The sequence below is a fragment of the Amia ocellicauda genome, chromosome 12, assembly GCF_036373705.1.
Source record: "Amia ocellicauda isolate fAmiCal2 chromosome 12, fAmiCal2.hap1, whole genome shotgun sequence".
NCBI lineage: Eukaryota > Metazoa > Chordata > Actinopteri > Amiiformes > Amiidae > Amia > Amia ocellicauda.
Window position 1 is genome coordinate 8725312 of NC_089861.1, and position 27803 is coordinate 8753114.

At 35.9% G+C, this 27803-nt stretch overlaps 1 protein-coding gene across 3 annotated transcripts in view; it reads left to right on the forward strand.

Moving 5' to 3' along the window:
- Positions 1-27803, forward strand: part of LOC136764313 (microtubule-associated tumor suppressor 1 homolog A) — a 94793-nt gene that overhangs the window by 44022 nt on the left and 22968 nt on the right. For 2 of the 3 annotated variants that reach the window (XM_066718256.1, XM_066718255.1), the window contains exons 7-11: positions 61-198; positions 692-841; positions 1605-1754; positions 5951-6061; positions 24803-25023. In XM_066718256.1, the coding sequence (XP_066574353.1) occupies positions 61-198; positions 692-841; positions 1605-1754; positions 5951-6061; positions 24803-25023 (770 nt within the window). Of the gene's footprint in view, positions 1-60; positions 199-691; positions 842-1604; positions 1755-5950; positions 6062-10131; positions 10546-24802; positions 25024-27803 lie in introns of those variants that run through there. The other variant, XM_066718257.1, reaches the window with a different exon arrangement.

Genomic DNA, 27803 nt, shown 5'->3' on the forward strand with positions numbered 1-27803 from the left:
CAGATTACATATTACTACTAAATCAAAACTTGTGTGCTGATGCATAGTTTTTTGTTTTAGGTACACCTGCTGCTGGCTGCAGATTTGAGGATAGATCTTCACATTCTCGAGTTTCAAGACCACCTCAGAATTTCTCCGCAAGAAACACAGGGATAAGAAATGGAATCTCCCCATCTGCAGCAATGGTGACAACACCAGGTAATCCACTGAGATGGATTTCTATTTATTTACAAAGTATTTAAATATTTTGAATTTAGAAATATTGTCAAGCAGTGGTGAAAAACTGGTGTGACCAAATCATGTGCTGATGCCACCAGCTGAAAATGTTAGTAGCACTGTGCCACTAGTGGAAAAATATAGTCTAGAACCCTGCACCTCAGGGTAACTGAATAATGTTTACCAAAATACATCCTACTCTTTGTCAAGAAGCACTGATTTAGTCGCAAATGGTCATTCCAGCAGAGTAACTGCACACAGGGTACATGCGAGCCTATGATCAAAATTGCAGTATAAAAGCAGTATTCTTGATTAATAGAGTACAATATTGTAAATGCAACTATTTTTAAGTGATATTAAACACTGTGGTGGTTGTAAAATTGTGAAAGGTGGTGTATGAATGTTTGACATGTTATCTATCAATGAGTTGCACCCCTGATGTATATAGCTATAGATAGATATTTTTTTCTTGCAGTTACTACAGCCATAAGCTGCAAACCCGATGATAAATATTTTCATCCTCGGATATCAAGAACGCCTCAGAATTCAGTCGCTCCCTTCCCCTCAAAGAGTGCAGGAATAAGACCTGGAACTTGCCCCGTTTCAGCAAAGACAATAACACCAGGTAAAGTGGATGTATTGCCACACACTAACACTGACCTGATCATTCTGTTTCATAGAATGTAACTGTAATGTTATTTAGTAGTCCTTTCCTTTAAAGAAAAAAAGAAGTTAAGTTGGGCAAATCAAGGGTTTTTCATATATACATTAGACTAAGTGCTGTATCACTAGTATTAAGTTGCATCTTTTTATGAACCGCATACATACAAAATCGAACCATATCTTGACAATCACAGGGTACACATATTGGCACATTAACATTAAATCCAACATTTACATAGCACAAATGGAGATTTTAAATTAAGTTTTCGTCTAAACGTGTACACTGCAGTCAAAATATTAACATAAACAATTATATAGCCTACAATAAGCAAAAAGCTCAAAAACGACATAAAATAAAGGAATGAAACAAGTGTAAATGTAAATATTGGAATAATGCTCAAAAGCAATATTTTATAGTTCAAAAATAACTATTGCATTCATCAAATTGCATAATTGTACACTAAAGTAAACATTGTACACAACACAGTGTAAACTTTGTTTTCAACATACAGTGCCTGTATTCTCTGTAGCTTTGTATTTCAATAAACTATTTACTATATTTAGCCTGCATACCTGACAGCTCGTACAGTCCACACAGGACACGTTTCTCCACTTTCCCTGCATGAGCTTAACGGAAATAAATTAATACCTGAATAGTATAGATTCAAATGAATGTTGTGAAAACTTGAAACTACAGCTGTATTTTTGTAAATATATTGTTATAGCTTCAAGCACTGCTGGTTGTAAGCTCGAGGAGAGATCTTCACGTCTTCGAATTGTAAGACCACCTCAGAATTCAGTTGCTCCGTACTCCACGAAAACCACAGGGATAAGAAATGGAACTTGCCCGGTCTCAGCAAAGATGACAACACCAGGTAATCAACTGTGATGCATTCACAGGACCTAAGAGAGGCGGGAGAAACATTTAATGTCATATGAGCTTATTGTTCTAGTCGAGAGTTTTACAAAACCATTTTACAAAACACATATTAGCAGATAAAGACTGTAAAAGATAAATACACAGATGTAATGTACTGTATTTCTTTATTTAACCACTTTTTCTGTGGTTGAAATGTCTGTGTGTGTATGTATGTATATATACACAGTGAGGGAAAAAAGTATTTGATCCCCTGCTGATTTTGTACGTTTGCCCACTGACAAAGAAATGATCAGTCTATAATTTTAATGGTAGGTGTATTTTAACAGTGAGAGACAGAATAACAGCAAAGAAAACCGCATTTCAAAAAAGTTATAAATTGATTTGCATGTTAATGAGGGAAATAAGTATTTGATCCCCTATCAATCAGCAAGATTTCTGGCTCCCAGGTGTCTTTTATACAAGTAACGAGCTGAGATTAGGAGCACTCTCTTAAAGGGAGTGCTCCTAATCTCAGCTCATTTCCTGTATAAAAGACACCTGTCCACAGAAGCAATCAATCAATCAGATTCCAAACTCTCCACCATGGCCAAGACCAAAGAGCTGTCCAAGGATGTCAGGGACAAGACTGTAGACCTACACAAGGCTGGAATGGGCTACAAGACCATCGCCAAGCAGCTTGGTGAGAAGGTGACAACAGTTGGTGCGATTATTCGCAAATGGAAGAAACACAAAATAACTGTCAGTCTCCCTCGGTCTGGGGCTCCATGCAAGATCTCACCTCGTGGAGTTTCAATGATCATGAGAACGGTGAGGAATCGGCCCAGAACTACACGGGAGGATCTTGTTAATGATCTCAAGGCAGCTGGGACCATAGTCACCAAGAAAACAATTGGTAACACACTACGCCGTGAAGGACTGAAATCCTGCAGCGCCCGCAAGGTCCCCCTGCTCAAGAAAGCACATGTACAGGCCCGTCTGAAGTTTGCCAATGAACATCTGAATGATTCAGAGGAGAACTGGGTGAAAGTGTTGTGGTCAGATGAGACCAAAATCGAGCTCTTTGGCATCAACTCAACTCGCCGTGTTTGGAGGAGGAGGAATGACCCCAAGAACACCATCCCCACCGTCAAACATGGAGATGGAAACATTATGCTTTGGGGGTGTTTTTCTGCTAAGGGGACAGGACAACTGCACCGCATCAAAGGGACGATGGATGGGGCCATGTACCGTCAAATCTTGGATGAGAACCTCCTTCCCTCAGCCAGGGCATTGAAAATGGGTCGTGGATGGGTATTCCAGCATGACAATGACCCAAAACACACAGCCAAGGCAACAAAGGAGTGGCTCAAGAAGAAGCACATTAAGGTCCTGGAGTGGCCTAGCCAGTCTCCAGACCTTAATCTCATAGAAAATCTGCGGAGGGAGCTGAAGGTTCGAGTTGCCAAATGTCAGCCTCAAAACCTTAATGACTTGGAGAGGATCTGCAAAGAGGAGTGGGACAAAATCCCTCCTGAGATGTGTGCAAACCTGGTGGCCAACTACAAGAAACGTCTGACCTCTGTGATTGCCAACAAGGGTTTTGCCACCAAGTACTAAGTCGAAGGGGTCAAATACTTATTTACCTCATTAACATGCAAATCAATTTATAACTTTTTTGAAATGCGGTTTTCTTTGTTGTTATTCTGTCTCTCACTGTTAAAATACACCTACCATTAAAATTATAGACTGATCATTTCTTTGTCAGTGGGCAAACGTACAAAATCAGCAGGGGATCAAATACTTTTTTCCCTCACTGTGTGTGTATATATATATATATATATATATATATATATATATATATATATATATATATATATATATATATATATAAAATTATGTATGTTATGGTAAAGGTATACATTTACCAACTAGTTGGTAAATGTGAAAATGTGTATTTCCCACGGATTATCTCATGGTTGATGTGGACAGAGACGCACATTTGCACTCACAATTGCGATCCAGATCAGGTGCGCACAATTGCAGTGCTCCAAAACTAGGGTAATTATGCAGAAAATAGTAATTAAAATTAACATAGTTACTCTAATCCTATCACACATTAGATTGTCTACTGAAATGCTTGCTTATGATCGCTTGTAGGCTGAGTTTTCGTATAGGCTACAGACCTATCTGAAGCAGATCACCAAACTGCACTTGCATGTGAATCTGAATAATTTCTTATTAGACATTTGTGCAAAATTACAGGAATTACACCCATTTTTATATGTGTTCCCCCCAATTGTAGGGGCTCAAAAGTATTTGAACTAAATTGTGAGTTTCAACACTTTGTTGCAAATCCTGAATTTGACTGCCTGAAGTCTGGAACCCATAGACCTCACCAGATGCTGGGTTTCTTCCCTGGTGATGCTCTGCCAGGCCTGCACTGCAGCTATCTTTAGCTCCTGCTTGTTCTTGGGTCATTTTGATTGTTTCCTTTTAAATCCATTCTGGTGGCATACAGAGCCAAAATTATCACAATTGTATGACTGTCCAGATATTTATGGACCTAACTATATGTCCAAATATTTTCCATTCTGTTCATAATAGACACTAATCTTTTGTACTTGAAATTGTGGAACTTTTAAAAAGGCAGCAGTATAGAGGAGTAGATTCAAAGACTTGAATTGTCTGATGCTGGCATGCCTTCTTAAAAATCTTTCACAGAGATGCTCACACCCTGTATTTTCCACAACCTTCACACAATGGGAAAGGTTTTGTTCCATGATTGGCTGAAACTCTAGTTGCGTCTTGCTGTATGGCTTCATCTTGAATATCTCACTGTGAAAATATAATAGCAGCAAAGTCCTAAATGTAAACTTGATTATACTTGTATCTAAATACTTGTATTTATTTGAAAGTTAGTAATAGTTATTGATAGGTTTTTCTCTTTAATCTATTTGGTAAGAGAATTTACTTTCCTTGCCCCATCCAGTTGTTTTCCAATTACAACTGCACTGGGCTCAACTCAACAAAATGGACCACAAATTGTCTCCTAAGATTGCCACAGATATCTCCATCATGTCATGTGTATTAAAAAGACAAATTGCCTACAATAACCTTTAATAATGGGAAGCTACAAATTGTCTATATAAGTTATTGCAGTGGGGAGTGTGGGCATCCATAAGTTATACTATTCATAAATCTGACCAGAGTACTGCACAAAGCTAACATTGTTCCCTGTTTTTTTTTTACCAAGTGTCTGTTTTTTTTATGAGAAGGTAAATGTTTCCTGTAGATCAAGTAATTTCTCTCCACACACACTGCAGCAGTCATTTTAAGAAGCTTTGCTTGTAGGTCTGAGGAGATTAAGGAAATAATCTGTTTACTTAGTTTATATCAACATTGTTGCCATGAAACATGAAATTTGTAATTATTATCTAATAGGCTGACAGTAGTTGTCAGATGGTAACTTGCATGTTTAAGGAATGAAATAGATTTCACCATGAAAGGATATATATACTGTGCATTGGAGGAAAAAGGCTGTCATTTATTCATTATACATTTATGTTTTGTTTTGTGTGTGATATCCTTTTATATATGCGTCAATTCACTTAATTAAACTTGAAATAAAAAAATAAAATAATCACCACACAAACTTGATTTGATTTTAACTGTCTTGATTGAGCCCCTGACTATTTTGTCACCTTTGCCATTCAAACAGACTTAACCAATCACATCCATCACTCATTATCACCCCTCCTAGCCCCATCTTAGCTGGAGTTTCATTCTCCCTCATTGCCTGATGTAGTTTCCAGTGTGTTGGTTTGTCTCATCTTGCCTGGTTCACATCCATAAATTAAGCCTAATTGTCTTTTAATTGTTATGCAGGGGGGTGCACCCCTGGTTATTAACCCCTGATCTAGCTAAATATATACTATTTTACAACATGTGTGTTGCGTGATTACGCTGTTACTTGTGGTGGTGTTATGGGATTTAAACATCAATACATCATGAACACCTGAGTTCTGATGTTGAGCACATGAACCCTAACCCTAACCCTTATACATGTGATTAACATAAGAACTCAGATGAAGTGCATGATATATTCATTTAACCTTTGGTATTCATATATTAATTCATGCATTATACCGGTACCTTATTGTAAAGGTTGACCAGTTTTTCTTATAGTGTATTCCAATTTGTATTTTCACACAGGAAGCAAGACAGTGTCTTTACAAAATCAAAACCCTTCAAGATCAACTTTTTCAACAACTCAAATGCCAAAATCGACATCAAACGTATCAACAAGACAAGTGCGTCCAACAGGTAAAACTCTTAAGTGCATTTCAAAGATTCCTGTCTAAACATAACAGATTTGGCCTAGTGCATATACTCAAAACTTACATGTAGTGTTTTTATATGTGGTTTTAAATAAGGAAAATATAGGATTTGGAAAACCTGATTCTTGCTTGAAAACAAACCAAAAATTGAACTTATAAACAAGTTTTTGGCTTCCACATTTTAAACATGGTTACTATAATGACAAATCTTTTTCATACATTGTAATGCATATTACACTAATGATCCCTATGTAAGGTCAGATTTGTATCCTCCCTTTTGTTGCCTAGCCATTGTCTGGAAACAATTTTCCATAAGTTGTGGTCCTGTTTCCTTGTGTTACTGGCTTAATTTTGTCCTTTCTCAATTTTTAACTATAGTCTATTCTCTCAGAGCCAAATGTCAGTGGGACTGTTTTATAATTGTAAGAGTCCAACCAAACCAGCTAATGAAATAGTCTCGTTTTGATTGGCATACAAACTTGCACCACAAGGAACATAACATGTATACAGCAAAGTTCTTTTCACAGTTGTCAATGCATATTTGCACTGCTTTGTCAGTTCATATACTGATCAGGAACAAACTGATTTTATTGTGGAACCAGCTTGTCTGGGTTACCTTCTCAGTGGTTGAAATAGGAAAATAATATAGTTTACAACAGTTCTGTGCACAACAAGATGGATAGTTCTGTAGCCTTCCCAAGCTTAAAATATAATGGAATGCTACTTATTTAATGTATTTAATATTTAAACCCCATTGGTATTCTTTTCTGAGAGATGTATTGTTTATTTGAATTAGAAACCATGAAAAGTGCATCATATGCAAATTTAAAAATGGTCACGAAAACAGGATATGGCACAGAATAATAAATAACAATTTGAAAGTAGAAAATACATGTGTTACAAATAAACCAACAACCTCTTATTGTGTGTGGCAGATTGCACATTTTTCCTAAATGCCTGGTTTGTTCAGTAACGCCTACTCCTCCAATCCCACAGCATGCTTGGATAGCTTGAGCTACTAGTCATACCCGTAACCAGGAAAAGAGTCATCATGATTCATTGTAGAAGTCATCATAGCATTTCTTCCACATTTCTTTAATGTAGCCTATTTGTAATTAACGTCTATAGGTTTTGTTGCTTTCTCTTCTTCTCACAATCAATGCTCATGAAGTGATATCTTTATGTACATTCTTCATGATACAATCAATATTACCCCACCCCATCATTCAATTTAGATAATTGCAATACAAGGATGCAGAGTGATTTTACACAACTGCCAAAATCTTTATGCAAATGATTTAATTTAAGATCACAGTTTACATCCTCAAACTAAGTTACATTAGTTATTCAGAGTTCACAGTACAATACTGAGTTAATAAACTGTGATGTTATTAAAATAGCCATGTTGACACGTGCCTGAATTCAGTTGACCTAAATGAGCATGCTTTTTTTTTTTTCTTTAATTATATTTACAATATTTTTCTCTCAGAGTTGACCGTTGAACACTTATGAAGGAATCAATTATACCACCCACCCCCTTAGAAAAAAGTGGCACCACCACACATTTTATATGTTGGATGTGTTTTAGTTATAGAACTTTATCATTATGTAATGTATTTTTACAGTCATAATCAATCACATTACAGAAGAGTTAGCTGGTAAATGACCTGGACATGCTGCAATTCTGAAATGGGAAACCAATGATCCATGATCCTGCTCTAAGTGTCACAAATGAGTGCTGTGAGGACAGTACAACTCAGTTACTTTAGTGAAATAACCACCATAAAACAACTTTAAATAGTACAGAAATGTTTGTGTCTGTATTTGTATATATGAGTAATTTCTTGATAGCATTCACAGCATTATTCCTCTTATTTATTTTCACTGATGTCTTTATTCAAGTTATCTTATTTAATGCATAGTTTGCTGTTGCAAAGGCCCAGATTAATGGAATGTGCTGCACATTAAAATGAATGTCATTTGTATGACTTGCAATCTGTCCGTTTTATATGAATATGCAAATAATTGAATGCCTGTTTTTGCAACCTTACAGGATAAATAAATTAAAATAAAACCATCTGCTTTAAGTGAATGCTTTGATATGGTTAAATAGCATATTGGAAAAAAGAATGAGGCATTCCTCTTCAATGAAAATTAGAGGATATAATGGGTGTGAGCTATAACTCTTAACACTTCTTCATTAAACATAATGTAATGTAATCCTGCTATTACCCTTTAAACAGACAGGTATTAATTATCCAATGAACCAATGTAATACTTCCCTTTATGTTTGTTTTATGCAGAAGCACTACATATACTCAGGACCATAATTTCTGAATTTAATGAGGTTAATCCAGTTTTGCAGCACTAGTGTTTTTTTTCCAAATGTGCTTCCTGTAAACGAAATGACAGTCAACATGCAATTGTAACCCAGATGAAAACTTGGTTGGATTTTTTACAAAGCTGCATTGCCAGTGAAGTGAGTTGACTAAAGCTTGTGGTAAATTGGGACAATCTGCAATCCAGTGGTTTTGGTGTTAAAGATGGATGATCCCGATTACATATTACAGAGAAACGTATGCATCCTCAAATTCAGTTTCATGCTCACACTACAATTTGCATTATTTTATTGATATGCTTTTGCACGGAGTTAAAAATAATTGAATGTTAAACAAATACAAAGAAACAGGGAATTTTCTCCCCTATACAGCTACTTGCAACTTTAATCTTGTTGCATTTTATCTATCGCTGTCCAACCTAAATCTCAGATGCTATTTAAACATTTAGTTTTTACTCACAGCCTAGTCAGGCTTTAATTTTCTTGACATTTTAAATGTATTAATTATTCAACTGCATACTTTATATTCATGTTCACAGTATTTGGTCCTGGAAGATGAGTGGCGTGTTATTTAAATATATATCTTAATTTCTGTGGGTCATCTTTGATAGTGTCTTGAAATGTTTTTTTTTTAATTGCATACAATATTTTATTCATGATCATCTATTGAATTTTTTTTTTTTTTACTGAATAATATGCAAGTCCCACCTAAGAATGATAATTTTTAAAATAGTGATTTACATAATTGTAGGCACTTTTTTGATTAATCTGAGTATTCGAAGCGAGTCTGTGCTGTAATTCAACATGGATTACCTGTGATTTATAGAAATGTGATGTTATTACACCATCACAATGAAGCAATAAAGTGTAAAGCTATTACTTGCTCCTGATTATGCAGCACATGAGAGGAAATAATTTACTATAGCATCTGTCTATTTGATGTGGACAGCCGCTTGGCACAGTTAGAGGCCATGTTATTATTACTCTTGATCCTAGAACTGAAATCTGTAGGATTTAGCTGAAGACGGATTTGAGTGAAATAAGATACATGATGTTCTTTTGCAAAGCCTTTGCAATAATATTAGCAAAAGGAATCTCCCATGGCTTCCATGTTGTCCTGAATTATCTTGGTTTTCTCAGAATCATTTTGATTCATATCATTGAGTAGATTTCATTTTTAGATAATTATTAATATACCTCTTATTTACACCCTCTAATGCATTGGTGTTTGTGTTGTTGTTTTTTTTTCTTCACCAAATTTCACCAGCCTAAAAATATAGATTTTAGATTCTGCAATTGAAGTAAGCCATTTTGTTAAGCTGTTATCAGCCATCTACATTCAAAAATTAGATTTTCCATATGAATCAAGACAAAGAATCATGATCCACTGCATTAAAAAGAGTACAAATAAATCTATTAAGTGCATTCAATGTTGTGTGAAATTTAGGCAATAATACTTTAGTATTTTGATACCATTTCCTTATATTATAACAGTGCATAATAAGGTTATGCCAGTCTTCTTTTTTCTGTCATCTCGGCAGCGTAAGGGATTCAGTGCAGCCTCAAAGACCACCCACTCCAGGCTGCATTTTCACTCCTCCCACCCCCCAGCATCACTGTTTCTCGCATAATATATTAAGCATGAGCACAGTGATGCAATTCAGCATTGTCTGTGTGTGATTCAGGAGAAGAAAAAAAAAAAAAGAGCGCTTAATGCCAGCATTAGCTTTTGCTTCTAGTACATCTGTCAGCAACGCTGCAGTGTTGTCGGACATGTGCAGTTAATTCTAAGGGAAGAGGACCACGGTGATGGAGTGAAAGATTGTTGTGGTGCTTGTGGTGGTGGTGGTGGTGGTTGTTGTTTATATTTTCTCGCAATCTGTGTTGCCATCATCCGTGGATTCCAAACCAAACAGTCTGGACCTTGTTTGACCATGTATTAGACCAGAAAGGCATCAGAAACGAGATTTTGTTTTTTTTTCCCTTGGAATTTTTCTGTTGGATTAGAGAGATGTTATGGTCTCCGAAATTTTCCCTGACCAACATCCATGTGAAACTAACAGCAAAAGGGTTGCTACGAAACCTGCAGCTCCTCTCAGGATGCAAGAAGAGTACTGTGGTGTTCCAGACAGGTCTGTACTACACAGTTACTGACAGCAGGAGATACTATTATTTATCCAGTGGTAAACCGCTTGTTAATACTATTTATTAGAATAGTTGTATTAAATTGAAGAAATTTATTAAGTGGTTTTTGAATGAGTAGCACAATATATAAATTTGTATATCTTTTTATTTTTATAATTGGCTAATGCATTGGTCTGTTTGTGATATCTAGATATGTTGTATACTTCCAGTCTTGTAAACAAATAAAGCCTCCATAAACAATTACTGTGTTTGTGCATCAAACACATTATATAGATATGAAATAGCGGGCCAGTGTTTAATTTAAACAGAAATGTAGCTTTAAACTCGTATAATATGCTGTTTTTTGTAACATTTTGTAGTGTAGCCATCTGTTGTTTACCATCTCTCTGTGCTCCGTCTTCAAGGTTTAGAAACCTACTTCTGTAGTTAGAGCGTAAAATGTAGGTTAGAACATCCTTTACTTACTGGGTTGAGGCAAAGATGTTCATTCTTGTGAAAACATTAATGTGACAGGATACATCCCCACAGAGCTTTGTCAATGGTTGTTTTTCAGAATGCATCTTTGTGGACAATTATATTTTTTTATTTCTGGAGATGCACTTAAAGTATACAAATTGCCTATTTTTGACTCAAAAAAATAGAACAGTTACAATCACTTTTTCCTTCATGGAATTGATGTCTGTGTTCATGAGTTTGATTACATTATTATTATTAATATTGATGATTAATAATATAATCTTTTGCCACTTAACATTGTTTTTAATTTAACCTTATTTTTCACACGCACTGTTACTAGGCAGTTTAGCTCAGGAAGCATAAAATCAAACAACCAATTTCCGGGTTGTGTGACACAATAAGCATGTTGATGGTTTTAAATATAGAATCTGGGTCACTGAAACATTCCAGTCAGACAGCTGTAAAACATGAGATGTAGGGCTAGTTCACCATGTTCGGCAAATTAATCAGGAAATATACCGACAAGACGTGCAGTCATACCCCATGGAAACCTGAATTAATGAGATGGGTGTAATATTTCAGCAGTAACGTTTCTTTTGTAGATTTTGCTAAATCTGGTATATAGTCATTTGAGAATTCAAATTTTTGATGTTCATGTTCTCTTAATGACTTAGTTAATATGAAATGAGGAGTGTAGAAATATCCTACATAATTAATCATTCCATTCCTACAACATTGCTGTCATTTCTATGGAGACGGTCGTATCTTAACAAACGGAATCAATTAATTTAGTTGTTCTGAAGTGCTCACGATATGATCATGTTCCACATTCTCAAATGTTTATATTGCAAGAGGTGCCTTACAGGTTGTCATTAGGTAGTGCTCAGATGGTTTTGTAACCTGTTTTTGAACCCACACTGGCTGTGCAAGGACACAATATTGCTGTGCCTTACCTGTCCTGAGGATGATGGAGGATTTCCATTCTTTGCTCAGTGTATCTCATATGCACTTGTGTAAATGGTGAATTTGTAAAATGTATTATGCCTAGAATTGCACTGTATTATTGCACTTTGTATTGTGCTTATATTTTGTAAGTTGCCCTGGACAAGGGCATCTGCTAAAAAATAAATAATCATCTGACAAGCTCTAAAGTAATAAAACCCTCATTAGCAGGGAATCCTAATTAGATTCAAAAGACCACTATAAAATGTAAAATTTCGATTTGTAGGGATATGTAACAAGGAATTACTGGCCATACTTCTTGTGGAATGTATACTTAAAGTGTGTGTTCCATTTGACTTACAAGTTCCAATAGTTTATCCAACCGGAGGTATCAATTACATTTGATTAATTTAGTAAGTTAGGTTTTTATCTGTGAATGATATTTTTAGCATTTATTTTTTATATATAAATATTTATTTCAAGGACCTTGACATTTTTATTTTAGTCGTTGAAGCATTAAATGCAATATCTTGGTAAAATGTGTTTTAAAGGGGTAGGGTTGGATATACACCTGATTTAAAGATATGTCCAACAAAAACAATTGACAGATATAGAATGGACACCACCAGAACAAAAGTGTCTTTGAGTTACACCTTGGCTTAACTTGTACTCCTAATAGAGTAGGTATATGGAATTAGTTTTCTAGTGTAATTCCTTGAAATAACTTCAACAATGAATATAGAACCTTGATGCAAATTATGAATACAAAATATACACTTACTACATATGTGCATACAGAATAGTGGCATAGCAGATAGTTGATCAATAGTAACCCTAAAGTTGCTACAGGCATGTTTACAGTACAAGATTACTTTATAGTCTACTAAAGTAATAGCCTGTTTTATTTAAACCACTATTAAGAGCAGATTTTATTTGAACAGTGCCAAATTGTAAGATTAATGTTTTCTGTGGCATTAGCAATCATCTATAGTTTTTATGAATTATTCTCTGTCTAAGCACATTGCTTTCCATGTCACTAATCCCTCTGGATCCACTATAAAACCCCAAAACTAAATTTTGATTTCTAGCTACAGTACTTTAATTCATTTCTGTACAAGAATACTAAACACTAAGTTTCATCATTTTTTTGACATACACTGCTTTGAAGCCTAATCTACAATGGAATCTAATGTGATTTGTATATCTATATTTATAATGTATATTTTTTTGACTGAAGCATCATCAATGTCATGGCAATCCAAACTTAGAACAGTTCTTTATGCTGAATCAGTGTCCCAAAAATTGCTAATTAGGGTTGAATTAAAATACTTATTAGAGTAAAGGAATCCCAAAGAAACATTCTTTCAAATGCATTGTGAGTACCTTTAGCTACAACTGTATTGTTTTTTTACCAATATGAGTTTTTAGTCATGATTTTTTTTTAATATATATTACTAGGCTGTTCTTGGGAGATCTTTTTATTTTTGTTGAATCAGAGACCATTGTAATCTAATCCAAGTTCAAATATCAAAACCAGGTGAAAATAAGACCAAATGGAACTCGTAAGTAGGATCATTGACCAAAAAAAAAAAAAAAAACACATTTAACAATGTAATCTATTTTTTAACGATGTATTTAAATGGACAGAAGTGGTAGAAAAGACTATTTTCAGCAGGATTTTTTTATGTAATCATACACATTCTTTAAGATACTAGATAGGTAGTGGAGGACACAAAAGGACAGAAAAAGGGACAGATGACATGACCAAAAGGCAAGGAAAATTCAACTTAATAGACTTCTAGAATTAGAATATGTAAATGTTTTAAATTAAAAGTGGGCATTGGATAGTAGTAGCAGTACATATAGTATAGTTTTTATACAACGAACAAACCAGACATCAACACGAATCTAGATCTAAAGAAATTGGCGGTTAATAGCTGAATCCATTTTGTGTGCTTTTTTTTTTTTTTTTTAAACCTGAAGAGATTTAGTTTGCCTGATAGATCCATATTACAGTGTAACTATGTAAATACGTGCAACATTCTTGCATATATTTGACTTGTCCACAAGATGGCTTCATATACATATACAGTGAGGGGAAAAAAGTATTTGATCCCCTGCTGATTTTGTACGTTTGCCCACTGACAAATAAATGATCAGTCTATAATTTTAATGGTAGGTGTATTTTAACAGTGAGAGACAGAATAACAACAACAAAAATCCAGAAAAACACATTTCAAAAAAGTTATAAATTGATTTGCATGTTAATGAGGGAAATAAGTATTTGACCCCTTCGACTTAGTACTTGGTGGCAAAACCCTTGTTGGCAATCACAGAGGTCAGACGTTTCTTGTAGTTGGCCACCAGGTTTGCACACATCTCAGGAGGGATTTTGTCCCACTCCTCTTTGCAGATCCTCTCCAAGTCATTAAGGTTTCGAGGCTGACATTTGGCAACTCAAACCTTCAGCTCCCTCCGCAGATTTTCTATGAGATTAAGGTCTGGAGACTGGCTAGGCCACTCCAGGACCTTAATGTGCTTTTTCTTGAGCCACTCCTTTGTTGCCTTGGCTGTGTGTTTTGGGTCATTGTCATGCTGGAATACCCATCCACGACCCATTTTCAATGCCCTGGCTGAGGGAAGGAGGTTCTCACCCAAGATTTGACGGTACATGGCCCCGTCCATTGAAACTCCACGAGGTGAGATCTTGCATGGAGCCCCAGACCGAGGGAGACTGACAGTTATTTTGTGTTTCTTCCATTTGCGAATAATCGCACCAACTGTTGTCACCTTCTCGCCAAGCTGCTTGGCGATGGTCTTGTAGCCCATTCCAGCCTTGTGTAGGTCTACAGTCTTGTCCCTGACATCCTTGGACAGCTCTTTGGTCTTGGCCATGGTGGAGAGTTTGGAATCTGATTGATTGATTGCTTCTGTGGACAGGTGTCTTTTATACAGGTAACGAGCTGAGATTAGGAGCACTCCCTTTAAGAGAGTGCTCCTAATCTCAGCCCGTTACCTGTATAAAAGACACCTGGGAGCCAGAAATCTTGCTGATTTGATAGGGGATCAAATACTTATTTCCCTCATTAACATGCAAATCAATTTATAACTTTTTTGAAATGCGTTTTTCTGGATTGTTTTGTTGTTATTCTGTCTCTCACTGTTAAAATACACTCACCTAAAGGATTATTAGGAACACCATACTAATACTGTGTTTAACCCCCTTTCGCCTTCAGAACTGCCTTAATTCTACGTGGCATTGATTCAACAAGGTGCTGAAAGCATTCTTTAGAAATGTTGGCTCATATTGATAGGATAGCATCTTGCAGTTGATGAAGATTTGTGGGATGCACATCCAGGGCACGAAGCTCCCGTTCCACCACATCCCAAAGATGCTCTATTGGGTTGAGATCTGGTGACTGTGGGGGCCAGTTTAGTACAGTGAACTCATTGTCATGTTCAAGAAACCAATTTGAAATGATTCGACCTTTGTGACATGGTGCATTATCCTGCTGGAAGTAGCCATCAGGGGATGGGTACATGGTGGTCATAAAGGGATGGACATGGTCAGAAACAATGCTCAGGTAGGCCGTGGCATTTAAACGATGCCCAATTGGCACTAAGGGGCCTAAAGTGTGCCAAGAAAACATCCCCCACACCATTACACCACTACCACCAGCCTGCACAGTGGTAACAAGGCATGATGGATCCATGTTCTCATTCTGTTTACGCCAAATTCTGACTCTACCATCTGAATGTCTCAACAGAAATCGAGACTCATCAGACCAGGCAACATTTTTCCAGTCTTCAACTGTCCAATTTTGGTGAGCTTGTGCAAATTGTAGCCTCTTTTTCCTATTTGTAGTGGAGATGAGTGGTACCCGGTGGGGTCTTCTGCTGTCGTAGCCCATCCGCATCAAGGTTGTACGTGTTGTGGCTTCACAAATGCTTTGCTGCATACCTCGGTTGTAACGAGTGGTTATTTCAGTCAAAGTTGCTCTTCTATCAGCTTGAATCAGTCGGCCCATTCTCCTCTGACCTCTAGCATCAACAAGGCATTTTCGCCCACAGGACTGCCGCATACTGGATGTTTTTCCCTTTTCACACCATTCTTTGTAAACCCTAGAAATGGTTGTGCGTGAAAATCCCAGTAACTGAGCAGATTGTGAAATACTCAGACCGGCCCGTCTGGCACCAACAACCATGCCACGCTCAAAATTGCTTAAATCACCTTTCTTTCCCATTCAGACATTCAGTTTGGAGTTCAGGAGATTGTCTTGACCAGGACCACACCCCTAAATGCATTGAAGCAACTGCCATGTGATTGGTTGGTTAGATAATTGCATTAATGAGAAATTGAACAGGTGTTCCTAATAATCCTTTAGGTGAGTGTACACCTACCATTCAAATTATAGACTGATCATTTCTTTGTCAGTGGGCAAACGTACAAAATCAGCAGGGGATCAAATACTTTTTTCCCTCACTGTATATATATTCAACAAAATCGACCTTCCCCCTTTTTTGCGCGCATCTAAAACAGCCCATGTGGAATTGCCTAAATATCAGAATTCGGACAAGAATCGGAAAACTCTGTCTGAAACAAATGCATAATTCCTGGTTACTTTTCAAAAGATCGAAAATATTCCACACAACTCTCTAGAGCTGTCCTGAACAGTTTGCTGACACTCTTCTCCTCGATCTTCCTTCTTTTCTCTCACCTGACTGCCATTTTCACTATGATTCCCTAGAATACCATAGCAACATGTAAACATTTTAGTTCTGATTAAAAAGTCAATGCATAAAATGCATGAAGCTAATTGCTTGAATGCAAGTCATGAATACATTAATTCGAATACCAAAAATATTGTTGAATATTAAAATCGCTTGGATGAAATCGAATAATTATCCCAGCACTAGTTTTAAACGTTTTCTTTTTGCAAAGTAAGGCTGAGATGTGAAGTCTTCTGCTACTTGTATTTAATGCCTGACATGCTGCAATCCAGTGCTTAATTTGTGATGGAGCTGGCTGGACTTCTCAATTAAGACACTCTGGGACCTCTAGTCTAAGCACTGCTACGGCACCTCTTCATGACAAGAAAAAAAAATACAATTTTTATAATAGTTAAAATGGTAACTGTTTTATCTCATTAACTCCTCGATTAAATTTCTGCCAGAAACAAAAACACTTTACTACAATATGTGAGTCCCACTTTTCAGTAAATCCGTGTCATGAAATAGATCTGTTCTTGCAACTGATCAGTACCCAGCACATCTATTTTTTTGACAGGAAATTTGGAATCACCAATTTTTTTTTTTAATTTTAATTATTTTTCCTCTCATGTAATCGTTTTTTGTCTAACACACTGGCCCTCTTGACTTAAATGGCATTATACAAAACAGTGGCCGCACACCAGCAACTGTCTTTCAGTATAATTTTGGTGTTTTCCCATCTCTTACAGTGGTCACTTATGATATCTTTGCATTACTTCAATTTTCTGTGGATCATGCTGTAACAAATTATATAATGTGGGCAATAGTAAAAGGTTTATTTTAAGTGCTGTTAAGCCAGTGTAGTTTATTATAGGAATGATTGAAACCTTTTAAAGCTATGTATTCCAATCAATTTTGCTATAATTTATAATGGCAAAGTAAACTGCTAAAGGACAAAATCCTGGGTTTTATATGGATACAGAATTCATATGGCATTTACAATGGAAATGTTTTAACCTGCTTTTGAATTCACTTATATAGTAACTGATAGAGCAACAGAGTATGTACTGTTCCTGATCTTAGCTCTGAAAACCCTTTTGTTTCTTTGTTTTTTTAAATGGCTTAGAAAAAGTACATATTTTTGTGCCTTCTTTGAAATGCATCCTTTTGTATCATTATAGTAATTAGTTGTACAACTAATTACTATTTACTCTTGGGGGCTATGGTTGGGTTTAATTTTGTTAGATTTAGTTTTAGCTCGTTAAATACCAATCGTTTATAATTGTAATGAATCATTTTGCCAGCTTCCATAATATGCTGAAGTGCCATTCCTGGGTGGTACCGCCGAAGACAGACATCTATTGTGAATTAATTTCCTCATTGTGACATCAGCTTACAGAAATCCAATTAGTTGTGAATAATCCAAGTGAATAATTCTGTGGTGCCGTATAGAATACATGATGGTACAATGCTAGAGGGGATAATGAAATAAAAGATGGAGTACAATGATATGATGTAAATATATTTTCTACTTTATTTAAATCCTGGTATTTTTTGTTTTTGTTTATCTCATCCTGTTCAAGATATTAGTGTCTTGATCGTCCTGTATTTGTTTCTCCTGTACTTGTAGTCAATTACCAAGTGTCCAAGTAACACCATACTGTGCCACACAGCAGATCTAGAAAATCTCCAGTGAAAACTGAGCCCATTACAATTTTCAGTGTTCTTTGAATTATTAAAAGGAAATCAATTCATTTTTTTCTTTTTACCCTTTCCACATATAATATGTATATGCTAAGGAATAGATTTTTATTTATGTATACTTTTTTCCTGAGATTAAATGCTTTAAATTACTACATCTTTATGGTTAAAAAAAAAAATATATATATATATATATATATATATATATATATATATATATATATATACACTCACCTAAAGGATTATTAGGAACACCTGTTCAATTTCTCATTAATGCAATTATCTAACCAACCAATCACATGCCAGTTGCTTCAATGCATTTAGGGGTGTGGTCCTGGTCAAGACAATCTCCTGAACTCCAAACTGAATGTCTGAATGGGAAAGAAAGGTGATTTAAGCAATTTTGAGCGTGGCATGGTTGTTGGTGCCAGACGGGCCGGTCTGAGTATTTCACAATCTGCTCAGTTACTAGGATTTTCACGCACAACCATTTCTAGGGTTTACAAAGAATGGTGTGAAAAGGGAAAAACATCCAGTATGCGGCAGTCCTGTGGGCGAAAATGCCTTGTTGATGCTAGAGGTCAGAGGAGAATGGGCCGACTGATTCAAGCTGATAGAAGAGCAACTTTGACTGAAATAACCACTTGTTACAACCGAGGTATGCAGCAAAGCATTTGTGAAGCCACAACACGTACAACCTTGAGGCGGATGGGCTACAACAGCAGAAGACCCCACCGGGTACCACTCATCTCCACTACAAATAGGAAAAAGAGGCTACAATTTGCACAAGCTCACCAAAATTGGACAGTTGAAGACTGGAAAAATGTTGCCTGGTCTGATGAGTCTGGATTTCTGTTGAGACATTCAGATGGTAGAGTCAGAATTTGGCGTAAACAGAATGAGAACATGGATCCATCATGCCTTGTTACCACTGTGCAGGCTGGTGGTGGTGGTGTAATGGTGTGGGGGATGTTTTCTTGGCACACTTTAGGCCCTTTAGTGCCAATTGGGCATCGTTTAAATGCCACGGCCTACCTGAGCATTGTTTCTGACCATGTCCATCCCTTTATGACCACCATGTACCCATCCTCTGATGGCTACTTCCAGCAGGATAATGCACCATGTCACAAAGGTGGAATCATTTCAAATTGGTTTCTTGAACATGACAATGAGTTCACTGTACTAAACTGGCCCCCACAGTCACCAGATCTCAACCCAATAGAGCATCTTTGGGATGTGGTGGAACGGGAGCTTCGTGCCCTGGATGTGCATCCCACAAATCTCCATCAACTGCAAGATGCTATCCTATCAATATGGGCCAACATTTCTAAAGAATGCTTTCAGCACCTTGTTGAATCAATGCCACGTAGAATTAAGGCAGTTCTGAAGGCGAAAGGGGGTCAAACACAGTATTAGTATGGTGTTCCTAATAATCCTTTAGGTGAGTGTATATATATATATATATATATATATATATATATATATATAAACAATAGAAAATATGGAAATGAATGAAATAGGACAAATAATTGAAATGTGCAGCTTCATTGTAAGCATGAAATCATAGTTATTTGTGTAGTACTAAAAATTAAAACACAACTTAATTACATTACAATGTGTAACCAACTAGTAACACTAAACCTTTAATAATTTAGTAGTTTTGTCTGGGCTTTCTGAAAAATTTATGTACCACAGGAAGTCAAATACTTAGTCGAGTTACCAGCTAGTATTACTATATACATTTGAAATGCATTGACGTGGACTATATTTCCATCCTGAACAGAAGAGCAAAAAATATATTACAGTAGCAGTTACGTAAAAATGGCATTTTCCTCTAGGCAAATGTACTTGCATACTCGTCATATGATTGAGAATATCTGTACAGCACTGGAATGTTAAGTTAAAAAAGCAAACAATCAATCCATGGTTAAAACTTGTCATCCAGTAAAGGCATTCACTAATCACTCATATCAAGAGAACACTACAACTTAAAATGTGGAATTAAAACCGATGCATAAGGGGTTGATTTAATTGAATGTAATTAACAAGACCAAGCAAAACTCAAAACTAGAAAAATCAAAGGACCACCTAGCCTTCTTAATTCTTCCTCCCACCACATATTAGTGGTAAACCAGCTGTTTCACTGTGATTATTAGGCAATTACTGTACAGGATATTAACTTCATAAAACTTATACAAATCACACAAAACATGCACTGCTAGCCCACCCAGTTCTTTCCACACTGCATGTCCACAACAAGAAGCTCAGACCTATAACTTCAAAGGAAGGATAAAAAGACACAATGACGAATTAATGCTGCAGGGTCACAGATGCCTGCAAAGCTATAGGAATCACTGTTGGCAGCAAGCTGAGGAAACCCTGGCTAACACAAGCCTATTTTGCCAATTGCATGCCACCCTCTGGGGGATCCTGACAGACATAATGCAGATTCTATCCAGCGCTGTCTGAACAATAAGTCTCAATCTCTACTCCAAGTGAAGCCACTTGGGAGCCCTCTGTCACAGCATTGCTCTAACTGCATTTTAGATCGATTTAAAGAGATCTATTTTTTAAATTATGTATATTTTAAAAGACAAGTGAAAAATGTAAGCGTTATATGTTAAAAAAATGTATTCTAAATTAAGACTACCATAATACTCAAAACGTTTTCCCACATAAGACTGCTCTTTTAGGTTTCCTTAAAATGAGGCAGATACTCTCTAGAGCAGGATTTTCATTTTCTTTCAGAACAGCAAAGGCAGTAAAGTGATGCAGTGACTTGGCATAATTAATCCCTTGGAAAACAAAATCTCGTCGGGGCAGTATTACACAATTCCTGCTTTATGAGTAGTCTTTGTCTTTGTAAAAGCAGTGATGAGGTAAACAATCCTGTTGGATAATTTACATATCACATTTGGGATCAATCCACAGATTAAGAAACCGTCAAATCTCAAATGAAACGAAGGGATTTGTGATTTACAAAAATTGGTCTGATAATGAAGGCTATACTGTTGTTTTTGATTGAATTTTTTTTCAGAAGAATTCAACTGTACACCACAGGAGACTTTAAACGAGCACACCACATACAGCTTGCACAATGTAGAAATCCATTAATTGCATTATTATAGAGCACTAAATATTCATAGTGTCCATCTTTGTTTTTTTGTTGATGTAAACTGATTGGCATGCTTCTAAAGTCAATTATTTCTTATGGCCATCTAGTACTCTCAGACCTCTGTATTTCTATTTGTTAGCTTTAGAGACTATGGTGCGATTTGGATTCACTTGTGAATCGTAGGCATCAATATCTGTAGGCATAGACCAGTAGTTTGAAGTATACCACCAGAGGGTGCAGAAGCAAGCAAATTTAATGTTATGCCATTTTCAGGATCAACAGATCAACTGAAAAAGAAAAATCAAAATTAACATTTACAGTCATTTTTGTATTTATTTTTTATTTGCAGTATTACTTAAAATGAGGAGGTTCACAAGGAGCCATGACAAAACATTGACACCCGACACCCCCCTCCCTACACGCACGCACTCACAATTATACAATAACAATTTTTCTGAAATATGTCAATTATACATGTCAAAAACACTATTCTTTAAGCTGCCATATAAAAGTGCTTAGGGGCTTTGATTTGATCCTTGTGCGTACACATAATCCATCAAATCCAACTACATATATTAACAAAACATTGAAGTTTAGAAGGCAAATTATATTTATTTATATATATATATATATATATATATATAATTTTTTTTTGTATTATTATTTTTTTACTTATACAAATCTGTCACCTTAAGGTTTTCCCTACATAATACTAGGTTTTTTGATGAATGATAAATATTATTCTTTAATTTCAACAGGACATGAACAGTTTAGTTGCTTAATATGAGTGATTTTACCCTTTATTTTCAGGGAACTATGTCTGTTACTTTTATAGTCATATCAAGAAATGTGTACAAACAGCTACACCAATATATATGGTAAAGTAAAAGCTTTTACATCATACATTGATCTGTAATTTGATGCTTTAGGTGACCAATTTTCCTACATTTTGTATTTTTCCCCTTGGTATAAGAATTTCACTTTAATTTGAAACAATTTAAGGATATTCAGCATGCCAGTAGTTAATGGTGTTTCTCCAAAGTACAGTGACCTAATCCAAATATGATAATCTACATGTTTCTGTTTATCTTGTGGGTGGTGCCACTTCAAGTATTAGTTTTAGTAAAGTTATAACCTTAAAGTAAAATATTTAACATAGGCCTACATGTTTAATGTTTAACATGTGTTTTTATTATATCTTGGTTAAAATAAAGATGTATCTTAATTTATGCTTTAAACTGTGAATTACTTTACATGTACTCCACTTAAAATCTATCATTTGTCTAAGATTCTCCATGGTTAATAATTAAAAGGGATGCATCAAAGAAAAATCGCATTGCGGAGAATCATGGTGTTCGGACCAGTAGAGGGGCTGGACTGGAAACTGTAAAAGCAATAATATGTATGTTGACCTATGGTACAGTACTGCAAGTGGTGGTGTCTTTCAAATAAGATGTAAAGTTCTTCAAAGATAATTGAAAGATATCTTTAGAGACAGATTTTAACCCCTCTCTAAAATGTATTCCTTTGCTCGGGTTATGCAGCCTTTGTGTTCATGTCCAGTCTTTTGGTTCAGCTGGGACTGTATCGTGGAATGTTTTGTATCCTTGTTATAACAGGTGCTACAGTAGTGTAAACTAGTTATTACTTTCATAAAGCTGCAACATTGAAAGGTTGTATAGTATGTATATCATTTATATGTATTTAACTTAATTATTCAATAGAATTGTTAACCATTAAATAAATTACCCCCTTGGTCACATGTATTAAAGTACAACTGGTGTGTTATCCACTAATCTAAAATGCAGTTAATTCCATATTTCCATAATTCCAAAATGAAGTGGAGCAGTAGTTCCATACATACAATTTAAGTTGAAAGTGTATTGGCCTACATGTTGGGATATGAAAAGTAGTTATCTTTGAATGGAAAAAGTCAAACATTGACTGTGCAATTTTGATTTTTTTAATAAAAGCCCCTTCAAATGTAAAAAAGCCTGAAAAGAGATCACTGTCATATGTTTTGTGGTTTTATTAGTTCTTATTAAATCAGATCACTCTTGCTCTTATCAAATATTTAATAGCAGTGCTGTAAGTCTTGCATTGGTTTCAGGGGGTGGGAAAGTGTAAACATATAATGAACATCAGAAAAGAGACCACAGTAAAATGAAACTTGCCAAATTGTTTATGCAGATCTAGATCTCCATATGCAGTAAAAGTATATTGTATGACAACTTAAGAGGAGTACACTTTTGGAAATAACTGATATTTAAAGTAAAACAAAAATGGTCACCACGTTTTCACCCTTGGATCATATGAAATTGCTTTCCTTGGACCATAGTTTCACCTATTTGCAAATTAGGCTTGGATTGGCCCTATTGTGATAGGTAAACAAATTATGGAAAAAGACCCACAGATTGTATTAACAATGCTAAGATGCCCAAAAAGAGATTTAAAGAATGTATTTTTCACATTTACTTTCATCAATGCACCAATGTATATGTAGCCTTTAGATATTTTCTCTTTATAGATTTTCAACAGCTTTTGTATTTGGTTTCCTGACATGTGTTAGGGATTACTACATTGTTTTCCAGGAACAATTGTCTAATTTTGCTATATTTAGATATCTATAAACATTCTCCATGAACTGAGCTGTTAATAAATCCAGTGACATTATTTAAATATCTTTCAACTGTGTTCTACCTGTCTTCTAATGAAAATACTTTAACTCAGAGCTCGGCCTGCAAACCCATTGTAAAAGTGTGGGTATGCAGAGCATGGTATTTAAAAATACAAATACACAGTATTAAGTAAAAACTATTTTTTATATATTGGGGATCAAGTTGATATGGCTTTGCTGTCCTATCAGAGTCAATCATTTGCTTAACGTAGCTGCTCATTAGCTGAATTCATTCCATTATTATGCCCCTGGTGTTATATTTATAAAGCTGATGTAAATCAAAACCACTGTGACAAGGCTCGGCTAAAATAAGGAGTACTGAGAGCAGGGCTGCAGAGAGGAATATTTGATGTAGAAATGGATATAATCTCATTCAAGGCTCCATTTTATGCTAGGAAATGAAGCTACCTTATGGATCGTAATTGACCAATAAATCATCTTAATGCTTCCAAGTACGGTCAGGCTAGTACTCTGTTACAGGTCTTAATGAAGTTATGACAATCATCTGGTATGAGAGAAGCTTTTGTTTGCCTGTTAGTTGATGTGGAGTGATAGGCTTCAGATTTGCAACGGCTTGGGTTGGGCAGAACAGTTTGAGGAATGATGCTGAACGTAGTCACAGTGAATGGATGTTCTCTTGCAGTGGACAAAAACAAGCAGAAGACAGGCCCCCGGAGCCAGCAGCCGCAGACAAACAACCCTCCGGACCTACTGGTCACTGAGCCCGAGACCCTTGGAATTGCACATTATAGGACACAGTGCGAGAAGAAGAATGAATGCATTGAACATCTGAAGAAATTACTAACTACAAGCAACCACAGATTTGTTGCAATCACTGTGGTGATACAACGCATTTTGGCAGAGGTAAGCAAATGTGTGATGTCTGTGAAGTCACTGCCTTAATTCTCTCTCTATCTCTCTCTCTCCCTCTCTCTCTCTCTCTCTCTCTCTCTCTCTCTCTGTGTGTCTGTTCCTGAGACTGACCAGGTGTTGCTAGACTGGGACGTAAATTGTTTATTATTGTCAGTTTTGTGCAGAGACTGCTCCCAGCTAGTGCATTGGTCATAGAAATTGCAGAGAGGTGCCAACCCATTCTTATTAATTAGCATAGTGGATTATTTACATTTAAATTTGACAGCCCTATGTCTATGAGAAAAAAAGAAATTAAGAGTGCAACCTTATGGAATGTTTTAAGTAAAATATAGTTTTACATTTGTATTTTTACCTTGGTAAATTGTAATTATTTCCAGTACATCTTTTGCTCATTACACATTGCAGTGCCTTGTTCTGGCAGAATGTCAACTCCAGTTACATGCAGTAATCTTTTAAAAATTAGTCAGTCCAACTGGGATTCATATTGTGACCAATTGTCTAAACAAGACCAATTATCAGAGGTCACCTACTTTACAAAACCTTTATTTAGTAGGTGTACAATGGAACAAGTTACCATAATGGGGCACATTTAAAATATATTATTTTGTATTATCTTCCCTTTGTATATGGTGACACAAATAGCTGAATAGTGTATGTCTACATTTTTAAAGGATCTAGATTTTGAAGAAAGGCAAGGGACTTGCCTGCAACAAAGTATTAAATTTATACGTGTTTATGAGCCTGATGCTTAATAAATAAATATATAATTTGGAAAACATTTAAAGTTAAGGTAAATACTCCTGAAAAGTAGCAAATGTAGGTGGTGAAGTATCAATTTACTTTTAACTCAGATGAATGAGTAGACAGTGTGATATCCCATAGATACATTTGCCCTTTTGGTTTATGCAGAAAAATCTGCTGTATGGTATTCACTATCCATACTTTGTGAAGAGCAGCTGATGCAATTGACATGCTTTTAAAATGATCATTGTGAATAACCTACAGCTGCATAAGAACAGCAGGTTTCAAGGTATTTTTTCAGTTCATGCCATTTCATGTCGGAGCAACTGACTCTGCTCCCAGAATAAGGCCATATGTTCCAGTACTGGCCTCTGTCCCATCAGTTTTGTTGCTAAGGCATTATTATTTCATTGTCTGTTTCTTTAAGAGTGAAAGGCTAACCAGCGAAAGGGAAATTAGCTAATGTTTGGCTGTAGAATTGCACATTCTCAAATGCAGGATGAAAAAGCTAATTTGTGGAATGTCTTAAGCGTCTGTTTTCAATTCAGCTAAACATACCTGCTAGAACTAAAACAACAACAACAACAACCACCACCTATATTTTCATTAATTCCATTGCCACATCATTGGGGTGCCTCCATTTTCTGTGAATGTGAAGTTTTTAATTATTGATGAGTTTGGCCGCAGATTCAGGCGTTTCCCAGGATGTGCGTCTCGTGCTCTAAGACAGGAAGCATCTCAGAACAATGGTTTGTGTGCTGAACACTGCCTCCATTTGAGGCAATAGTATGGACTGTGCAGGAATGGGCCTTGCATTAAAAAAAGGTACATGTCAAAATGTGCTCTTGTGTTATTCAGTGTGGTTTGTAGAGTACCCTGTAAACATCTGAAGCAAACTGTGTGATGATTAGCTCAAAGTGGGTTTGTAAGAGCTTAATATCGGTGTCCTCCTCCCTTGCATCTATGTTAAGGGGACATCCACGTGAGGATACGGTTTATTTTTAACTTTACCTTTTTCTGGTGGTAACTGCACACAAAAAATGAATGAGGGTAAATTCGTTTAGCAAAAATACATATGGATGCATTAATATTTAACTTAGGAGGGCATATTAAAGGACATTGCAAGATAGCCATATGACTTACGCTTTTGTTTACTTCATGTAGATAAAGACTCAAGACCATTCATGTTCAAATATGAATTCTACTATTTGTTTCACACTGCTTACATGAATACTGAAAATGTGATTATCAGTAACCCTGAGGTGGTTGCATTTTCACAGGCAATGGCTTACAAATTAAATCTATTAAGCTTGTTTTAGAACTTTTTTTTTTTTTTTAATTATTATTGTAGTTCTTAATTGACTAGAATGCCAGTTTATTTTTAACTTAAATGCTATTTAGATATTATATCTACACTTTTTAAATGTATGTAAATATATTAAATCTATTATTAAATGTTAATATATCATATAGCACTAGAATAATCCACAGTGTTTACTATAACACCTTGTCAGTGCTATGGTTTGTTTTAATTTACTTTTTATGCCTAGCCTTTGGGAAGCATTTTTATATCCAGCATTTTTACATTTTACATTTATTTTCTGTATTCCCAGGGAGCCCAGGGTCTCTGTTTGTTAATCCTACTTGCTTACTAGCCTTTTTAAGAGTTAACCTTCATCGCTATCTGCTGTCGCTGGAAAAGTTTCAGGACCCAGTACTATTTTTGACCCTTTAGTCATGATAGAGTAACCTAACTATAGAATTGTCCTTGATAAAGTAGTGGAAAACTCGACCTGTGAAAAGCACAAAGGGACATAGCTGAGTTCTAGTTTGTGGTGCAGACATAGGTACACTTAATTGCTTTAATCTGTCAGGCAACTTCAAAGCACAGATATACTCTTTTGCTCTCAGGAAATAGCAGTTCAGCCTTTGATTGTTAGTGCTGTTAGCCTAAATGTGTGTTATAACATAAAGGCATACTTTCTGTATACATCTTAATCCATCCTGATAATTGATGTGCTCCTGGCCCA